General features: G+C 40.7%; 1 protein-coding gene across 1 annotated transcript in view; it reads right to left on the reverse strand.

Annotated features, from left to right (window-relative positions):
• Positions 1-15,982, reverse strand: part of ENPP6 (ectonucleotide pyrophosphatase/phosphodiesterase 6) — a 60,105-nt gene that overhangs the window by 21,737 nt on the left and 22,386 nt on the right. The window contains exon 2 of the mRNA XM_065405594.1: positions 10,241-10,420. Within this exon, the coding sequence (XP_065261666.1) occupies positions 10,241-10,420 (180 nt within the window). The remainder of the gene's footprint in view (positions 1-10,240; positions 10,421-15,982) is intronic.

Genomic DNA, 15,982 nt, shown 5'->3' on the forward strand with positions numbered 1-15,982 from the left:
TGAAATTTGTAGTAGACTACCTGTGAACTGTTTGGTTAATTGCCTAATGAATACAACTAGTTACCAGTGTATGCCTAGGAAATAGGGATTAGCTTCAAAGCAACAATATACATTACCTATTCTTCAGCCAAGGAAGCCCTGCTGTGACCACAGCTTGTTTCAGCTATAAAGGAAGGCGGGCCTGATCCTGTTTTAATCTCAGATCTGCTTAAAATTTATCAGGGAAAGTCTAAATCACAAGACTGAGGTCTCCAGATCTACTCTGGATTATCCCTGCAGACTGATGAAATCTAATTATAGAATAAACCACCAGTTTGGGGATCGTCTGCCCTATTCTTTTCCGTTTGCCCTGGTTGAGCAATCTCAGTGTGGCCTCTCCAGCGACCACAGTCACAGTTGCTTAATAGGATTCTCAAAAAAAGCCATTTGTCAGTTTTCTGCATCTCAGCCTGGTTGAGCTCATATTACCAACTCACAATGCTGGGTTGCAAGGAAAAATACAAAATACCCAAATAAAGCAGGCTATACTGACACATTGATGCTTCTCCATAGCTGCAGATATGAATCCTTTGGCATTGTGGACCACATACAAGTACATAAAAGGCTGTTACAAGGAGGAAGGAGAAAAATTGTTCTCCTTGATCTCTGAGGATAGGACAAGAAGCAATGGCCTTAAGTTGCAGCAAGGGCGGTTTAGGTTGGACATTAGGAAAAACTTCCTTACTGTCAGAGTGGTTAAGCACTGGAATAAATTGCCTAGGGAGACTGTGGAATCTCCATCATTGGGGATTTTTTAGAGCAGGTTAGACAAACACCTGTCACGGATGGTCTAGATAATACTTAGTCCTACCATGAGTAGGGGACTAGACTAGATCACCTCTTGAGGGCCCTTTCAGTCCTATAATGCTATGATATTACTTCAAGATCAGTATACTGAATTTAATATTTTGACATATTGTGATCTATCTACTCAGGCCAAGATTTCCAAAAGTGTGTGCCTAAAGTTAGGCTCCTAAATCCTTATTTAAGTGCCTATGTAAAGAAGTTGAAAAGTGCTGAGCCCCTAGTAGCTCCCATTGAACTCAATTGATATTGGTTAGTGCTCAAATTTTGAAAATCAGGCAACTTATTTACATGCTTCAATATGAATTTAGAAGCCTAGTTTTAAACAACCACTTTTGAGAAATTTGGCCTTAATCTATGGCATTTCTGATGCACTCCTCACTATAGTGTATTTATCACATGGAATTACAAACACTTCACTGACCCATATGAGTTGAATATATGGCCATCAACCAGGTACATGTGTGGTGTGGCCATATGCCTCATGGTACACTTATTTAGAATTGATGAATGGCATAATCCATATGATAGGCTATAGATTCAATCTCTGTTTTAAATAGTCTTCTACAGCAGTAGCACAGAGATGTACTATAGGAAGTCTGGGTAGTCAATAAAGCTGGACAAAATTTTTTGACTGAAGCATTTTTTCAGCAAAAAAAAAAAAAAATGCAGATCAGTGACACCAAAATGTTTTACAAGTTCATGTTAGTTTTGCCAAATTAATCCTCTTGAACCTCCCCTACTCCCTACTCCCCACCCCCAAAAAAACCACTGAAACATTTTAGTTAGACATTTTGTAAATGAAACACTTTGATTTTTTTCCGTTCAAAACTACTTTTTTGGTTCACAATTTCCTAATTTAATGTGAATGATTCAAAATTGCTAAAAATGCTCAAAATCTAAGCAGAACCTTGTTCTTTCCCAGTTCTTTGAAATTGCCAATAAACCAAAAAAATTAGTATTTGCCCGGCTGTTGTAGTAAGTCCCTGCTGATGTTTGGTCCTGTCTACTTAGATGGTGGTGGTTTTAAGGCTGCTGGCCTATATTAAATAGAGTAATTAAAAATTTGGCTTAGCAGTCTATACACTTCCAAGACAAGGGCTGAATCCACTTAGCTTTATTAGCAAGAGCTTTTTCTCCATTTTTGTCTATTTTACCTGTAACTGGATTTAATTTATACATAAATATTGGGCCCATAATACAGCCAGTAAGTATATTTACATAGCAATTAAAACACTGAATGCTACATGTAACTGAGAGCAACAGTGAACAACCCCCAGTATTATCCATGCCAGACACCCAATACCTATCTAACCCAACATCAAGCAAATGCTTGAGCAAACAAGGGAGCCTCATCTCATGAATTGAAGGCTGACTAACTTGAACTCTGGTTCACCAAGGGACAGAATGAATTCTAGAGCTAGCAGTGCTTCACTGAAAGCTTCTTGCCTCCAGTAGCTACTGGCAGAAGAGCACTGGGCTGCAGCTAATCTCAAATATCATGATGGAGCATAGAATCTCCCTATGTTTGGGCATGTGTTATTAGTGTTATACAGAGACAGGCCTGAACTGGAACTTTTGATCCAACTTCTCCTCTGTCCCTTGCATTTAGGAGAAGTCTGGATCCAAATCCAGACCAGAATTTTGTGGTTTGGCCCTATCTCTGTAATGGGCCTGATCTAGAATTACAGATCCAAATAGGCTCAACTTTGAGTCAGAGTGTTTCAGGTAGGGTGACTAATTATGCATAACAAATATATTCAGTTTGATTAATTTAACCTCTTTTTCTGTTCACATATTGTCTTCAAACAGGTTGCAGTTTTCTCAAATGTAGTTTTTCAGAGTTATTTTCTAAATTTTTGTTTACAGTATTAACCTCCTTGGGCTGTGTGTAACTTAGTTGCTCAGATATCTATCTTAGCTGTTTCTAGACTGCCAAGTGATCAGCATGATATGGTAGTTACAGACAGAAATAATTTCTGCTACTACTTCTTGGTCTGTATGTGAGCAGTTCATTGAGAGCATTAAATATTTGAAATTCAGGCTGCTTAGATGAGACACCAAAGTCACATGATATGTTTTTATTCCCTCTTTCTTGAACATAATTTAAAATCAGGCTTCTTCTTACAAAATGATAATTTTCTTACTATGAACACTCAGTAATTACTTAAAATTCACTGTGTCCATGATCATAACTGCTGGTAAACTTGTTCACTGTATCATCAATGGAAAGCAAACATAAGAAATGTGCAAAACCAGGTAACGTGAATGTGTTTTAAAATTCAACTGATTGTGAAAAAGAAATATTGCTTTGTATGCACAGCTCTAATTTCAGATATTTGTGTTGCACCATTTTGCACAGCACTGACCTACTGTTTTAAAATACTAAACTTCTGGGATTGGGGCAGGAATGAGGACCCCTTTCACAATGCTGTAGATGCTAGTCTGCATCTTTCTTTATTTGACACAGAGACTTTAACCTCTGCCATTTCTAACTTGCATTTCTAAATATTGATTTAACAGTTGGACGTTAAGTGTCATAACACAAAGTTCTGAAAACTTTCCAGACTTGCACAAAGGTCTGGAAAATATCTTGTTTAAATGGAAAATGGTGTTTAGTTTTGTTTTTTTTTCTTTATCGCATTTAAAATAGAGGCCTCTATACTTCACTTAAAACAAACCTGGCTATATAGTTGAAAAATTGGGCAGCTACAGGGTTATTGGTTAAAATCCACCTCATAACTCACTGAGAAAAGAAGAAAGAGAACTTTAATCCTTTTACTGCCATGTTTCTGCTACAGCTAAAATATAGTAGCAATCCTGAAGCGCCATGGTCCACTGGAACATCAGTGCTTCAAAGTGAATTAGTGGGTACATAGGGCCATACATTTCACTTCAGATACAGTACAATTTGCTGTACATTACTTAGCAGCAAATCATTTAAAGGATAAATGATATTTCGCCCATAGATAAAGACTGGAAGAATGGAAACTGCTTAATAAATTGTGTTTGCTCATCCCTGAAACAGGCCTCTTTGTGTAGTGATTAGGAAGGAGCAAATGTTCCATAAAACCAAATGCTTAGAACACTGATGTTTTAACACAGACAGCAATTAGGAGCCCTATTGGTGGGGATACTTTTGCTTTTATAGGTTTCAGAGTAGCAGCCGTGTTAGTCTGTATCCGCAAAAAGAACAGGAGTACTTGTGGCACCTTAGAGACTAACAAATTTATTAGAGCATAAGCTTTCGTGGGCTACCACCCACTTCTTATATATATGCATCCGAAGAAGTGGGTTGTAGCCCACGAAAGCTTATGCTCTAATAAATTTGTTAGTCTCTAAGGTGCCACAAGTACTCCTGTTCTTTTTGCTTTTATGTTTCCACTCAGATAAACTCTGCCTGCATTTTAGCTTTCTTATTTTTTTGCATCCTCACAGATAAAGTGATAGATGATTATTCACAACAGAGGACTTTCCTGCTTTTTATGGTCTTAATTACCAACTTTTTAGATTAGCTTCTCTTGAACACTGAGCTTCATACATAACTTCAGCATCCTCCCTTTCATATTTCCATGTTTTAGACCCAAAATTCATGTCTCATAACGGTCTGATTCCTATGAGGAAAGTGTAGTCCTGCTTGTTAGCTAGATGGCACTTGTTTTGTATATGAATGTCTGTTTGGATTAGTCTTTATTATTGATCAGAAGGCAAATTGTATCTCCCAGCACCAAGCACAATGAATCTGGCCTACCTCTCTGTGACTGTTAGAGCATCCCAAATTTTTCCTGATCAGAACCTGCAACAAATTTCCAAGATCCACTATCCACTGCTAAGCAAAGTTGCCCCATACTATACCCTAACAAAAATCAAATGTTGGGAGGTCACAATTCTGAGTGTAAAAACTGTATGGAACATGCACCCTTAGTAGTTTTAAACCATCACTTCTGCTTTGCCGCCTTTCTGTATCTGTCTGTCCCAGCCCTTCTTTCTTCCCCTATTTCTGGATAATTCACCTTATGGAAAAATCTTGTAGAAATTAATAGAAAATTATACCTTTTTAATAGGGCTGTCGATTAATTGCAGTTAACATGCAATTAACTCAACAAAATTAATCGTGCTGTTAAGCAATAGAATATCAATTGAAATTTATTAAATAGTTTTGGATGTTTTTCTACATTTTCAAATATATTGATTTCATTTACAAGACAGAATACAAAGTGTACAGTGCTCACTTTATATTATTATTTTTATTACAAATATTTGCACTGTAAACATGATAAACAAAAGAAATAGTATTTTTCAATTCACCTCATTCAAGTACTGTAGTGCAATCTCTTTATTGTGAAACTGCAACTTACAAATGTAGATTTTTTTGTTGTTACATAATTGCATTCCAAAACAAAATAATGGAAAACTTTAGAGCCTACAAGTCCACTCAGACCCACTTCTTGTTCAGCCAGTCACTAAGACAAACAAGTTTGTTTACATTTACGGGAGATACTGCTGCCTGTTTCTTATTTACAATGTCACCTTAAAGTGTGAACAGGAGTTCTCATGGCACCAGCGTTGCAAGGTATTTATGTGCCAGATATGCTAAACATTTGTATGCCCCTTCCATGCTTCGGCCACCATTCCAGAGGACATGCTTTCATGCTGATGATGCTCCATTAAAAAAGTATTTTTTTAATTAAATTTCTGACTGAACTCCTGGGGCGAGAATTGTATGTCTCCTGTTCTGTTTTACCCGCATTCTGCCACATATTTCATATTATAGCAGTCTTGGATTATGACCTGTTCGTTTTAAGAACACTTTCACAGCAGATTTGACAAAATGCAAAGAAGGTACAAATGTGAGATTTCTAAAAATAGCTACACCACTCGACCCAAGGTTTAAGAATCTGAAGTGCCTTCCAAAATCTGAGAGGGACGAGGTGTGGAGCATGCTTTCAGAAGTCTTAGAAGAGCAACACTCCGATGCGGAAACTACAGAACCTGAACCACCAAAAAAGAAAATCAATTGTCTGTGGGTGGCATCTGACTCAGATGATCAGGGGTGCAAGTAGGGCAGTACCCTCCAATATGTAGTACCGGCAAGAGATTTTTAGCAGGTACGGGGTAGTGGAAATACTTAGGGCTAGCCTCCCACCCCCCCCCCTCCCTCGGAGGGTAGGACCAGCACTCTGCTCCTTAAAGGAGCAGAACACGGCTAGGGAGAACATTCATTCTTTATATGGCTTTAACAGCACAAAACATATGCTAACAAACTTAAACAAAGGCTTTGTTTAAGTTTGTTATCATATATATTGTGCTGTTACATTGGTCAGGAGTCCTCAAGAGGGGAGAGGTGGGGGGGGACGAAATGTGTTTAAACAGTGTTTTTTATTCTGTTTCTCCCCATTGATCTGAACTATCCATGGCATCCATGTTGCATCACATCAAGTCCAAATCATTAGACGAATGCCTCTGCTTGCACTGACCAGACGATGTTTGGATTCTGTCAGCCCAGTTCTGCAGCCTGATGGGAATCAGGTGTTGTCCCCAGTGTACATAGAATTCTTCTTTGCAGCCAAACTAGTGTAACGTGCATTTTGTTAACTGGAACTGGAGCAGTAAAACAAAGAAAACAAATGCCTCATTTTCCAGCTTTGTGGATGAGAGAACTATAAGTGAAAATTATAATTGCGGACACTGACAACCTTAAACCAGCCAGCTGCCTCAGGAATCTGCCAAGAACTTTGCTGAAAATATGTTCCTCATCTTAACAACGGAGCTAAGACTTATCACACATCTGCCCACCTTTATTCAAATGAAGCTCCTTCTGAGCTGACAGCTCAGGCATTGTCAGTTTCATCCAGAACAATTTACAAACTTGGAACCTAATCCTGTAAACCCTTAATCATTTGATCAATCCCATTGAAGACAATGGGACTATTTGCATGATTATGGACCACTTTTGTGGGCTGGTAAGAGTTTCAGGAGTCTGTTCCTATAAAGGAAGTTGAATCCCCTATTGAAATGCAATGTTTGGGTACAATATCATAAAGCAGTTTAGGATACAGTTCTACTTAAAATTTGTCTTTTAATAATTCATGCTGAAATGGCTCCTCACCCAACTCCCATATTCCATATAAACAGACTGAATACTACATATTTGGGGAGGAAAGTGAGTAGTTAAGCATGATGATGTTTATATATATATATATATATATATATATATATATATATATATATATATATATATATATATATATATATATATATATATATATAAAGGGGAGTATCAGAGGGGACAGGGAGAGCGTGGGGGCCCTGGGCTGGGGGTGGGGTGGGGAGGAGTCACATGGAGGGTAACATGGGGAAGTCACGTGCCCCCCCCTTGTGTCCCTCCCATGAGTGCAGTACCGGCAAGAAATTATTTCTACTTGCACCACTGCAGATGATGAAAATGAACATACGTCGGTCCGCACTGCTTTGGATCATTATCGAGCAGAAACTGTCGTAGGCATGGACGCATGTTTTCTGGAATGGTGGTTGAAGCATGAAGGGACATATGAATCTTTAGCGCATCTTGCACATAAATATCTTGTGACTCCAGCTACAACAGTGCCATGTGAATGCCTGTTCTCACTTTCAGGTGACGTAAAAAAGAAGCAGGCAGCATTATCTCCTGCAAATTGTGACCAAACTTGTTTGTCTGAGCGATTGGCTGAAGTAGGACTCAGTGGACTTGTAGGCTCTAAAGTTTGACATTGTTTTATTTTTGAGTGCAGTTATTTTTTGTACATAATTCTACATTTGTAAGTTCAACTTTCATGATAAAGAGATTGCACTACAGTACCTGTATTAGGTGAATTGAAAAATACTATTTCTTTTGTTTTTTACAGTGCAAAATTTGTAATAAAAAATAACAATATTAAGTGTGCACTGTACACTTTGTATTCTGTGTTGTAATTGAAATCAATATATTTGAAAATGTAGAAAACATCCAAAAATATTTAAAGAAATGGTTTAACAACGCGATTAATCGCGATTAATTTTTTTAATCGCATGATTAATCACGATTAATTTTTTTAATCGCTTGACAGCCCTACTTTTTAATGTTAACAGCTCCATAGGATTTAAAAGAGCATTCTATACCCTGCTAGGGAATTTTATAAAATGGTTCAAAAAATCTCATTCTTTATTATATTCTATTGTATTTGGAGTGAATTCTATAGAACCCTATTACTTTTCCATAGAATCCTATTAGCTTAAGGGTCACCTTGGCCCCTCCGTTAAAGTAGATGTTTTCATTGGGATTATTCATATGCTTACAATTAAGCATCTGCTTAAGTGCTTTGCCATAATAACTCTACCTAAATTGCCTGCTGTAAGGGCTATAGATAATTGAAATATTATAGCAATCCTAATCTGTGAGTGAAATCCTGGCACTACTGAAGTCAATGGCAAAATGCCCCATGATTTCAATAGGGACAGGATTTCGCTCATAGTGCCTAGCAGCAGGTGCCACAGGTAAAACACTAGATAGATGCACTACTAACTCTCCAGGATATGCAGCACGATCAATGGAAAAAAGTAGGTACATTCCAAAATCCGTTAGTTTTCTGCTGGGCATAGTATATATGTCCCATGCCCATCTCTTCCTCAGAGAACATTGCTCAAAAACAACACACTCAGCATAGAGTGAAAGAGATGGTAGAGGTCTCCCTTAGGAAAAAGTCCTGTGGCATGCAATAGAAAATGCAGAGGGCTCGCCGCCCTCCCCCCCCGCGCCCTGCCCCCGGCCGCCGGGGGGAGAGCGGAGCCCCCGCCGGGGCTCGCCACCCTCGCCCCGGGGCTCCGGCCGCCCTCCCCCCGGCGGGAGAGCGGAGCCCCCGCTGGGGCTCGCCGCCCCCCCCGCGGGCTCCGCCCCCCCCCCCCCCCGCGGGGGGGGGGGGCGGCCAGAGCCGGCCCTGCTTGTGTGTCTCATATCCTGGGACCAACATAGCTACAACACCACCGCAAACATCATCACTATCAGATGGAAATGTTACATATATGCCGCATGGGCAAGTAACAAATACACATATGCAAGGCACTTAACTTTTCACTTTGTGACTTATCATTTTAACACTGTAGTCCAAGCACTGCATTAACATACTTTTATATACATATGATTTACTAGAGGATCACACATCAGAATCACAGAGTTGGAAATCTCCAGTATCGGTGGGCACAGCAGGAGAAGCTGACCCACTTGTTCAGGCTTACTGCCACTTTATCTCATCCCATCACACCACAGTCACGTCCTCCTAGCACAATGCTGCATAACAACATTCGAGAGAAAGGACAACACTTCACAGGAACAGACCAAAATGGCAACACAAGATGGTTTATGTTCCACATGCTGACAGTCAGAGAAATTAGCCAAATCACTGCTATGTTACTGAGCAAAGCAGGAAACTTTGTACTGAAACATTGTTCCGTGGGCCCAATTACACAAATATTTGCTACCAGCAGCAGTGACTACTTTCTGAGCACCCAAAACCAAAGCCTATTTTTATGGAAATGCACTGTGGAATTTAACACGTATGAAACCAATAAGCTTCTGTAGAAATGTAATAGTCATCTATAGAAATTGCTCTACAGAATTTTATAATTTTTAAAGGCTTTTATTTTTTTTAACATCCTACAGAATTTTATAGCATGGATATAATTCTCTTAAATTCTATAGGAAGCTTAAAAAAACCTATGGAAATCTTATCATTTTCTATTGCAGCCGGGGGGAGGGCGCGGGGGGGGGGGGGGGAGGGCGGCCAGAGCGCCGGGGGGAGGGCGGCGAGCCCGGCTGTGGCCCCGCTCTCCCCGGCGGCCCGAGCGCCGCGCCGCCCCCCTCCAGGTGCCGCCCCAAGCACCAGCTTGGTTGCCTGGTGCCTGGAGCCGGCCCTGCACACAAGGTGGGGGAGGTAATAACTTTTATTGGACCAACTTCTGTTGGGGGAAGAGATAAGCTTTTGAGCTTCACAGAGCTCTTCTTCAGGTCTGGAAAAGGTAACCAGAGTGTCAATGCTGGGAGGCAATGAAAAGTGCTTGTTCTTACTCTATACACTGTATGTGTTTCCTAGGCAGACTGAGCATTTCCTATTAACAGTAAAGGTTCAGTTATTTCCTGTTGTTTTTATAAGCTAAAGCATTAATAGTTACTTTAATATAATCTTTAGCATGTGCATATTTTAATCAAAAATGTTAAAAAATTAAATAGAATTGCCATGTGTGAGTGTTAAAAAACCTACTTGCAATTGTTGTTTCCATTTCATACCTGCAAGGTATTCAAGAATCATCCTACAGAGCTGTCCATAATTTTTAAAGATGCAACATTAGATGGTGGTTTTGAGGAACTGCATTGAGAGATACTAACCAGGCCAGTAATACATATTAACTTTCTTCTTTGCTTTCATCATGGTGACCCACAAAGGCTCCGATCCATTCCACCAAAGAGGTAACAGGCTCTCTTTATTCACACCAATGTCAAAAGATGTATTTGTACTTGGGTCCCACATGTAGTTTCCAGTCATCTGATGGACTTCACAGTGGCGACCTAAAAAGGAAAAGAGTGTGTTTAGATTCTCATTCTTAGCACTTATCTGCCACTTTCTATTTCCAAAGTACAGGAAAAACAATAGCTAATGAATCCTCACAATGCCTTGGTGAATTAGGCAAGATAATAGTTATTCTTCCCATTTTACAGATGTTAAACTCTTGTTCTAATTCTAATTCTGGGTGCCTCCGTTTTTGGGTCCCTAATATTTATACACATAGGGCCTGGGCTTTCAGAGATACTGTGAACCAGCAGCTCCCTTTGACCTTATTTGGAGCTGTGAATATTCAACCTTTCTGAAAATCTAGTCCTAGTGATCAGAGACACCGAGGCCCCTTTACCTCGAGGGCCCTTTACATTTACCCATTTTAAGGTTTCCTTACACTGCCAGAGTGGTGTAAAGGGGCCTAAGTATAAATGAGAATGAGGTTCTACAGTAGGGCACATAAGTGGCATACACAATTAGAAGCCAGTTTTAAAATATCTGGGCCCGTGACTTACCTAAGGCAACATGGTGAGTCAGCAGCAGAGCCAGGATTAAAACTCAAGAGCTTTCTTCCAGTTGGGATTGACTCAGCCATGGTAACCCACTCCTATAGATCCTCTCTGGCCTCATGTGTATAATGTACACCCTGCACTACTTAGCCCAGATAAACAACTCACTGTGGCTATAGCAAACACAGATGCTGGATGTTTGATTAGTTTGAGTCCTTCTGAAGTTGAGACATCTGCCAAGTCTGAGACCTTTTTTAAGGTACACACAGTCCAAATCACCCAGAATGCAAGGTGAAGGCAGTGAAGCGGCTTGCAAACAGCAGATCATTAAAGTATTATTTAAAAAATAAAAATAAACAAAGGGCGGTTTGTGGAAAATTATATTTTCCTTGTGTTTGCTCTTGTGTGCAGCATCAGTTACATTCTCTCCAGTACAATATTTAAAACATTATGGTTTGTTTAACTGTTTAGAATAAGGTCTACAGCTGGAAAAACAAAAAAGACAGCCTCAGTGACAGTAAGAAGAAAGGCTTAGGTTTGGTATTTATTCTCCAATACAGGGCTGCATTCTGCCACACTTACTCAGCCTGAGTAGTGCCTTGCTATACAAACAGCTCTGATAAGCTCACTGGGACTACTCTGGTAGCAAGGTACTACTCAGCGTGCACAAAGATAGCAGAATCAGAACCATTATTATATATTCCATAAGAGTAAATAGTGCTTTACCAGCATAGGGGAAGAATGGGCCCCTTCCTTGGCTCAAAAGCCCTTGTAATCCAATTGAGAGAGAGGGACATAATATGGTCCAGACCATAAGTGCTGGAACTAGGAGTGCTGGGGGAGCTGCCTCACTCCCTGGCTTGAAGTGGTTTCCATTACATAGAGTTTACAGTTTGGTTCAATAGCTCTCAGCACCCCCACTGTACAAATTGCTCCAGCACCCTGGTATAGACATACGAGTAGGCACGGAGAGCCCTGAAAAGGGGAGAGAGTGGGAGCCACATTTTTACAGGGGTCTCAGTCCAGCTTTCTGTCTTCCTAGCCACAATCTTGGAGGTCTTTTTGAAAAATTTGGCACCTGAAGACTAACTGGAAGAAGTGAGTTTTAAGAGAGAATTTGAGGGAGGTTGCTTGGTGTGTGGTTGGCCAGATGCTGTTTTGATGTTAAGAATAGTTTTTTGGTTCCTGGGAGATTTTTCAATGTCCATGTTTATCTACAGATAATGGTTGAGTTTACACTTCTCTTGTGTCCTGCAAAGTTATCCTTTGTAGCAATACTGAACGAGACTCTTAACACCTATTGACAGTAATATGCAATTTTCCCATTATTAATTATATTGATGATGCCTCAGTTAATGCCAGCACTGATATTAAAAATAATTCATGTTTACTGCATATATAATTCTCTGCTTAGACCTAAATTGTAGCCACAACAAGGTCAAAGGAGCATATGAAATACTGGTGTTAAATCTGTACAGAGCTATACAGTTACATAGGGCCCTTATGAATGTGGCTTACACTTCAGTGGAATGATGTCATTGAGCCTGCACTTCCGTTTGTCATACTCATCTCTCCTGTATTTGCTGGGTGTTTATCATATTTGCAGACAGAGGAGACGATGGGGCCCATATCCTTATTCCACATTCATATCCACCAGAAGCTTTGTGCACCTTTAAGACAAACTGCCTTGTACAAAGACTGTCAGTTACAGCCTCAATTCCATTAAAGTCAGTGGATTAATTTGACTTTCAGTTGATTTCTAATATATAAGATGCAGTGAGATGTTCAGAACCCTTTAACACAGAAAATACATTCCTTGCACACGATTACTAAGATACCTGTTTCAAAAAAATCCCTCCAAATGTTAGCAACAAGAAGAATATGTTAGCAACAAGAAGAAAGTCAAGGAAAGTGTGGGCCCCTTACTGAAGGAGGGAGGCAACCTAGTGACAAAGGATGTGGAAAAAGCTAATGTACTCAATGCTTTTTTTGCCTCTGTCTTCATGAACAAGGTCAGCTCCCAGACTGCTGCACTGGGCAGCACAGTATGGGGAGGAGGTGCCCAGCCCTCTGTGGAGAAAGAAGTGGTTCGGGACTATTTAGAAAAACTGGACGAGCACAAGTCCATGGGGCCGGATGCGCTGCATCCGAGGGTGCTAAAGGAGTTGGCGGATGTGATTGCAGAGCCATTGGCCATTATCTTTGAAAACTCGATCGGGGGAGGTCCCGGATGACTGGAAAAAGGCTAATGTAGTCCCCATCTTTAAAAAAGGGAAGGAGGAGGATCTGGGGAACTACAGGCCAGTCAGCCTCACCTCAGTGCCTGGAAAAATCATGGAGCAGGTCCTCAAGGAATCAATTCTGAAGCACTTAGAGGAGAGGAAAGTGTTCAGGAACAGTCAGCATGGATTCACCAAGGGCAAGTCATGCCTGACTAACCTAATTGCCTTCTATGAGGAGATAACTGGGTCTGTGGATGAGGGGAAAGCAGTGGATGTGTTATTCCTTGACTTTAGCAAAGCTTTTGATACGGTTTCCCACAGTATTCTTGCCAGCAAGTTAAAGAAGTATGAGCTGGATGAATGGACTATAAGGTGGATAGAAAGCTGTCTAGATCATCGGGCTCAACGGGTAGTGATCAATGGCTCCATGTCTAGTTGGCAGCCAGTATCAAGCGGAGTGCCCCAAGGGTTGGTCCTGGGGCTGGTTTTGTTCAATATCTTCATTAATGATCTGGAGGATGGCGTGGACTGCACTCTCAGCAAGTTTGCAGATGACACTAAACTGGGAGGAGTGGTAGATACGCTGGAGGGTAGGGATAGGATACAGAGGGACCTAGACAAATTAGAGGATTGGGCCAAAAGAAACCTGATGAGGTTCAACAAGGACAAGTGCAGAGTCCTGCACTTAGGACAGAAGAATCCCATTCACTGTTACAGACTAGAGACCGAATGGCTAGGAAGCAGTTCTGCAGAAAAGGACCTAGGCGTTACAGTGGACGAGAAGCTGGATATGAGTCGACAGTGTGCCCTTGTTGCCAAGAAGGCTAACGGCATTTTGGGCTGTCTAAGTAGGGGCATTGCCTGCAGATCGAGGGACGTGATCATTCCCCTCTATTTGACATTGGTGAGGCCTCATCTGGAGTACTGTGTCCAGTTTTGAGCCCCACACTACAAGAAGGATGTGGAAAAATTGGAAAGAGTCCAGCGGAGGGCAACAAAAATTATTAGGAGGCTGAAGCACATGACTTATGAGGAGAGGCTGAGGGAACTGGGATTGTTTAGTCTCCAGAAGAGAAGAATGAGGGGGGATTTGATAGCTGCTTTCAACTACCTGAAAGGGGGCTCCAAAGAGGATGGATCTAGACTGTTCTCAGTGGTACCAGATGACAGAACAAGGAGTAATGGTCTCAAGTTGCAGTGGGGGAGGTTTAGGTTGGATATTAGGAAAAACTTTTTCACTAGGAGGGTGGTGAAGCACTGGAATGCGTTACCTAGGGAGGTGGTGGAATCTCCTTCCTTAGAGGTTTTTAAGGTCAGGCTTGACAAAGCCCTGGCTGGGATGATTTAGTTGGGAATTGGTCCTGCTTTGAGCAGGGGGTTGGACTAGATGACCTCCTGACCTTCCAACCCTGATATTCTATGATTCTATGATTCTAAGTGTTGCTTGACGGATGGTGCCAAAGCAAAGAAAAAATAATGGGAGGTAGCTTAGTCACAGAGATGTTCAAATCAACATTGCTTCACTTGAAATCTTTGTGACACAGTTTGACTAGCATCCATTGGAGATGAGTTTATGGTATTTTGCCAAACAAGCTCAGTATAGTTTTTGATAGAAGTTTGTTGTAAATTTACCATACAACAAAAGAAACTAGGTTCACATATTTCTCGATGGGTGTCTGTAATTTCCATGCATTACCAGAAGATAGAATACTGTATTTTAAAAGTTAATCACTAGCTTGGCTTTTTTAAAAGGCAATGTTCAAGATTAAGTTGCACTGAAAGTTCATGATTTACGCATCTTAAAAAAACAACAACTGATGTATGTGTGAGACACTTTCATCATTAGCCTGTGAGTCAGAGATATTGCAAGGACCAAGATAACAGGTTTTGATTATTGTGAGAACAAGTGTAGCAGTTTCAACTAAAATAACCTCAACATTATTTTTAAAATGAGATCTTTTGAGTGAGGATTTCATATCCTTTGAGTACATATGGTTTTGAGAAGGGTTTTTAAATCACTTTCTCTACTATGTGTTATATATTGAATTAATGACACAAGCTATTTCTCTCCCAACCCGACCCCTGCACTTCTCCCCCCCCCCCGCCCCCCGAAAGTGGGAAAGTAGCATGCAGTTTATTTTTAATTTTAAGAATTTTTTAACTTCAAAAAATTCCTCTTTTGAAAAAATACCTGCTGGACCTCCCAAACAGTTGCACACCCAGCGTGATACATAATAGTTGCACTTCAGTGTCTTGTCTCTGGAAAGAGTTATTCTGGGAATAGCAATACAGGCATAGCCATGGAATGGGCCCAGTCCTGTGAGCTGCTGCGTGAAGTGGCAATATTTCAGTAGCATTTCAAAGTGTCATAGCTGTGACATGAGGCACCCTTTGATGAATGCTTTGTTCCACATACATCCAGTAGCGTGAAACTGGTTAAATGTTTTATGGCATCCTTCAAGTCTATTCCCTTTTAATGTACCTTCTGCCCACCCTCTGATCTCTCCTGCTGTTGCCTTTTTTTGGCCTGAGTGGTCAGCCTATCTTCAGAGCTTGATGGGTTGTTTCCATTAGGAACTGAAATTGATTATAGTAGTTTCTTGGGTGTAATCCTATTTATTTATAAAGAATGTACACAAAGTCCTGTTTCCTGAATGTGGTAGGAACAGACAGGAGCTATTTTCCTTGTTCCTAATTCCCATTCGGCCCAAAAGAAGCTCTCTCTCTTGGCTTCCTCTCAGGGCTCACCAGCGCTTCTATTGTGGTCTCCTGGCTGCTTTTCTGTTTTTGGCTTTCTCCTTCTGACACACACAGAGACATGAAGCTGCAATCCAATCTGTTCCCA

Source organism: Emys orbicularis, chromosome 5 (genome assembly GCF_028017835.1).
Source record: "Emys orbicularis isolate rEmyOrb1 chromosome 5, rEmyOrb1.hap1, whole genome shotgun sequence".
Taxonomy (NCBI): Eukaryota; Metazoa; Chordata; order Testudines; family Emydidae; genus Emys; species Emys orbicularis.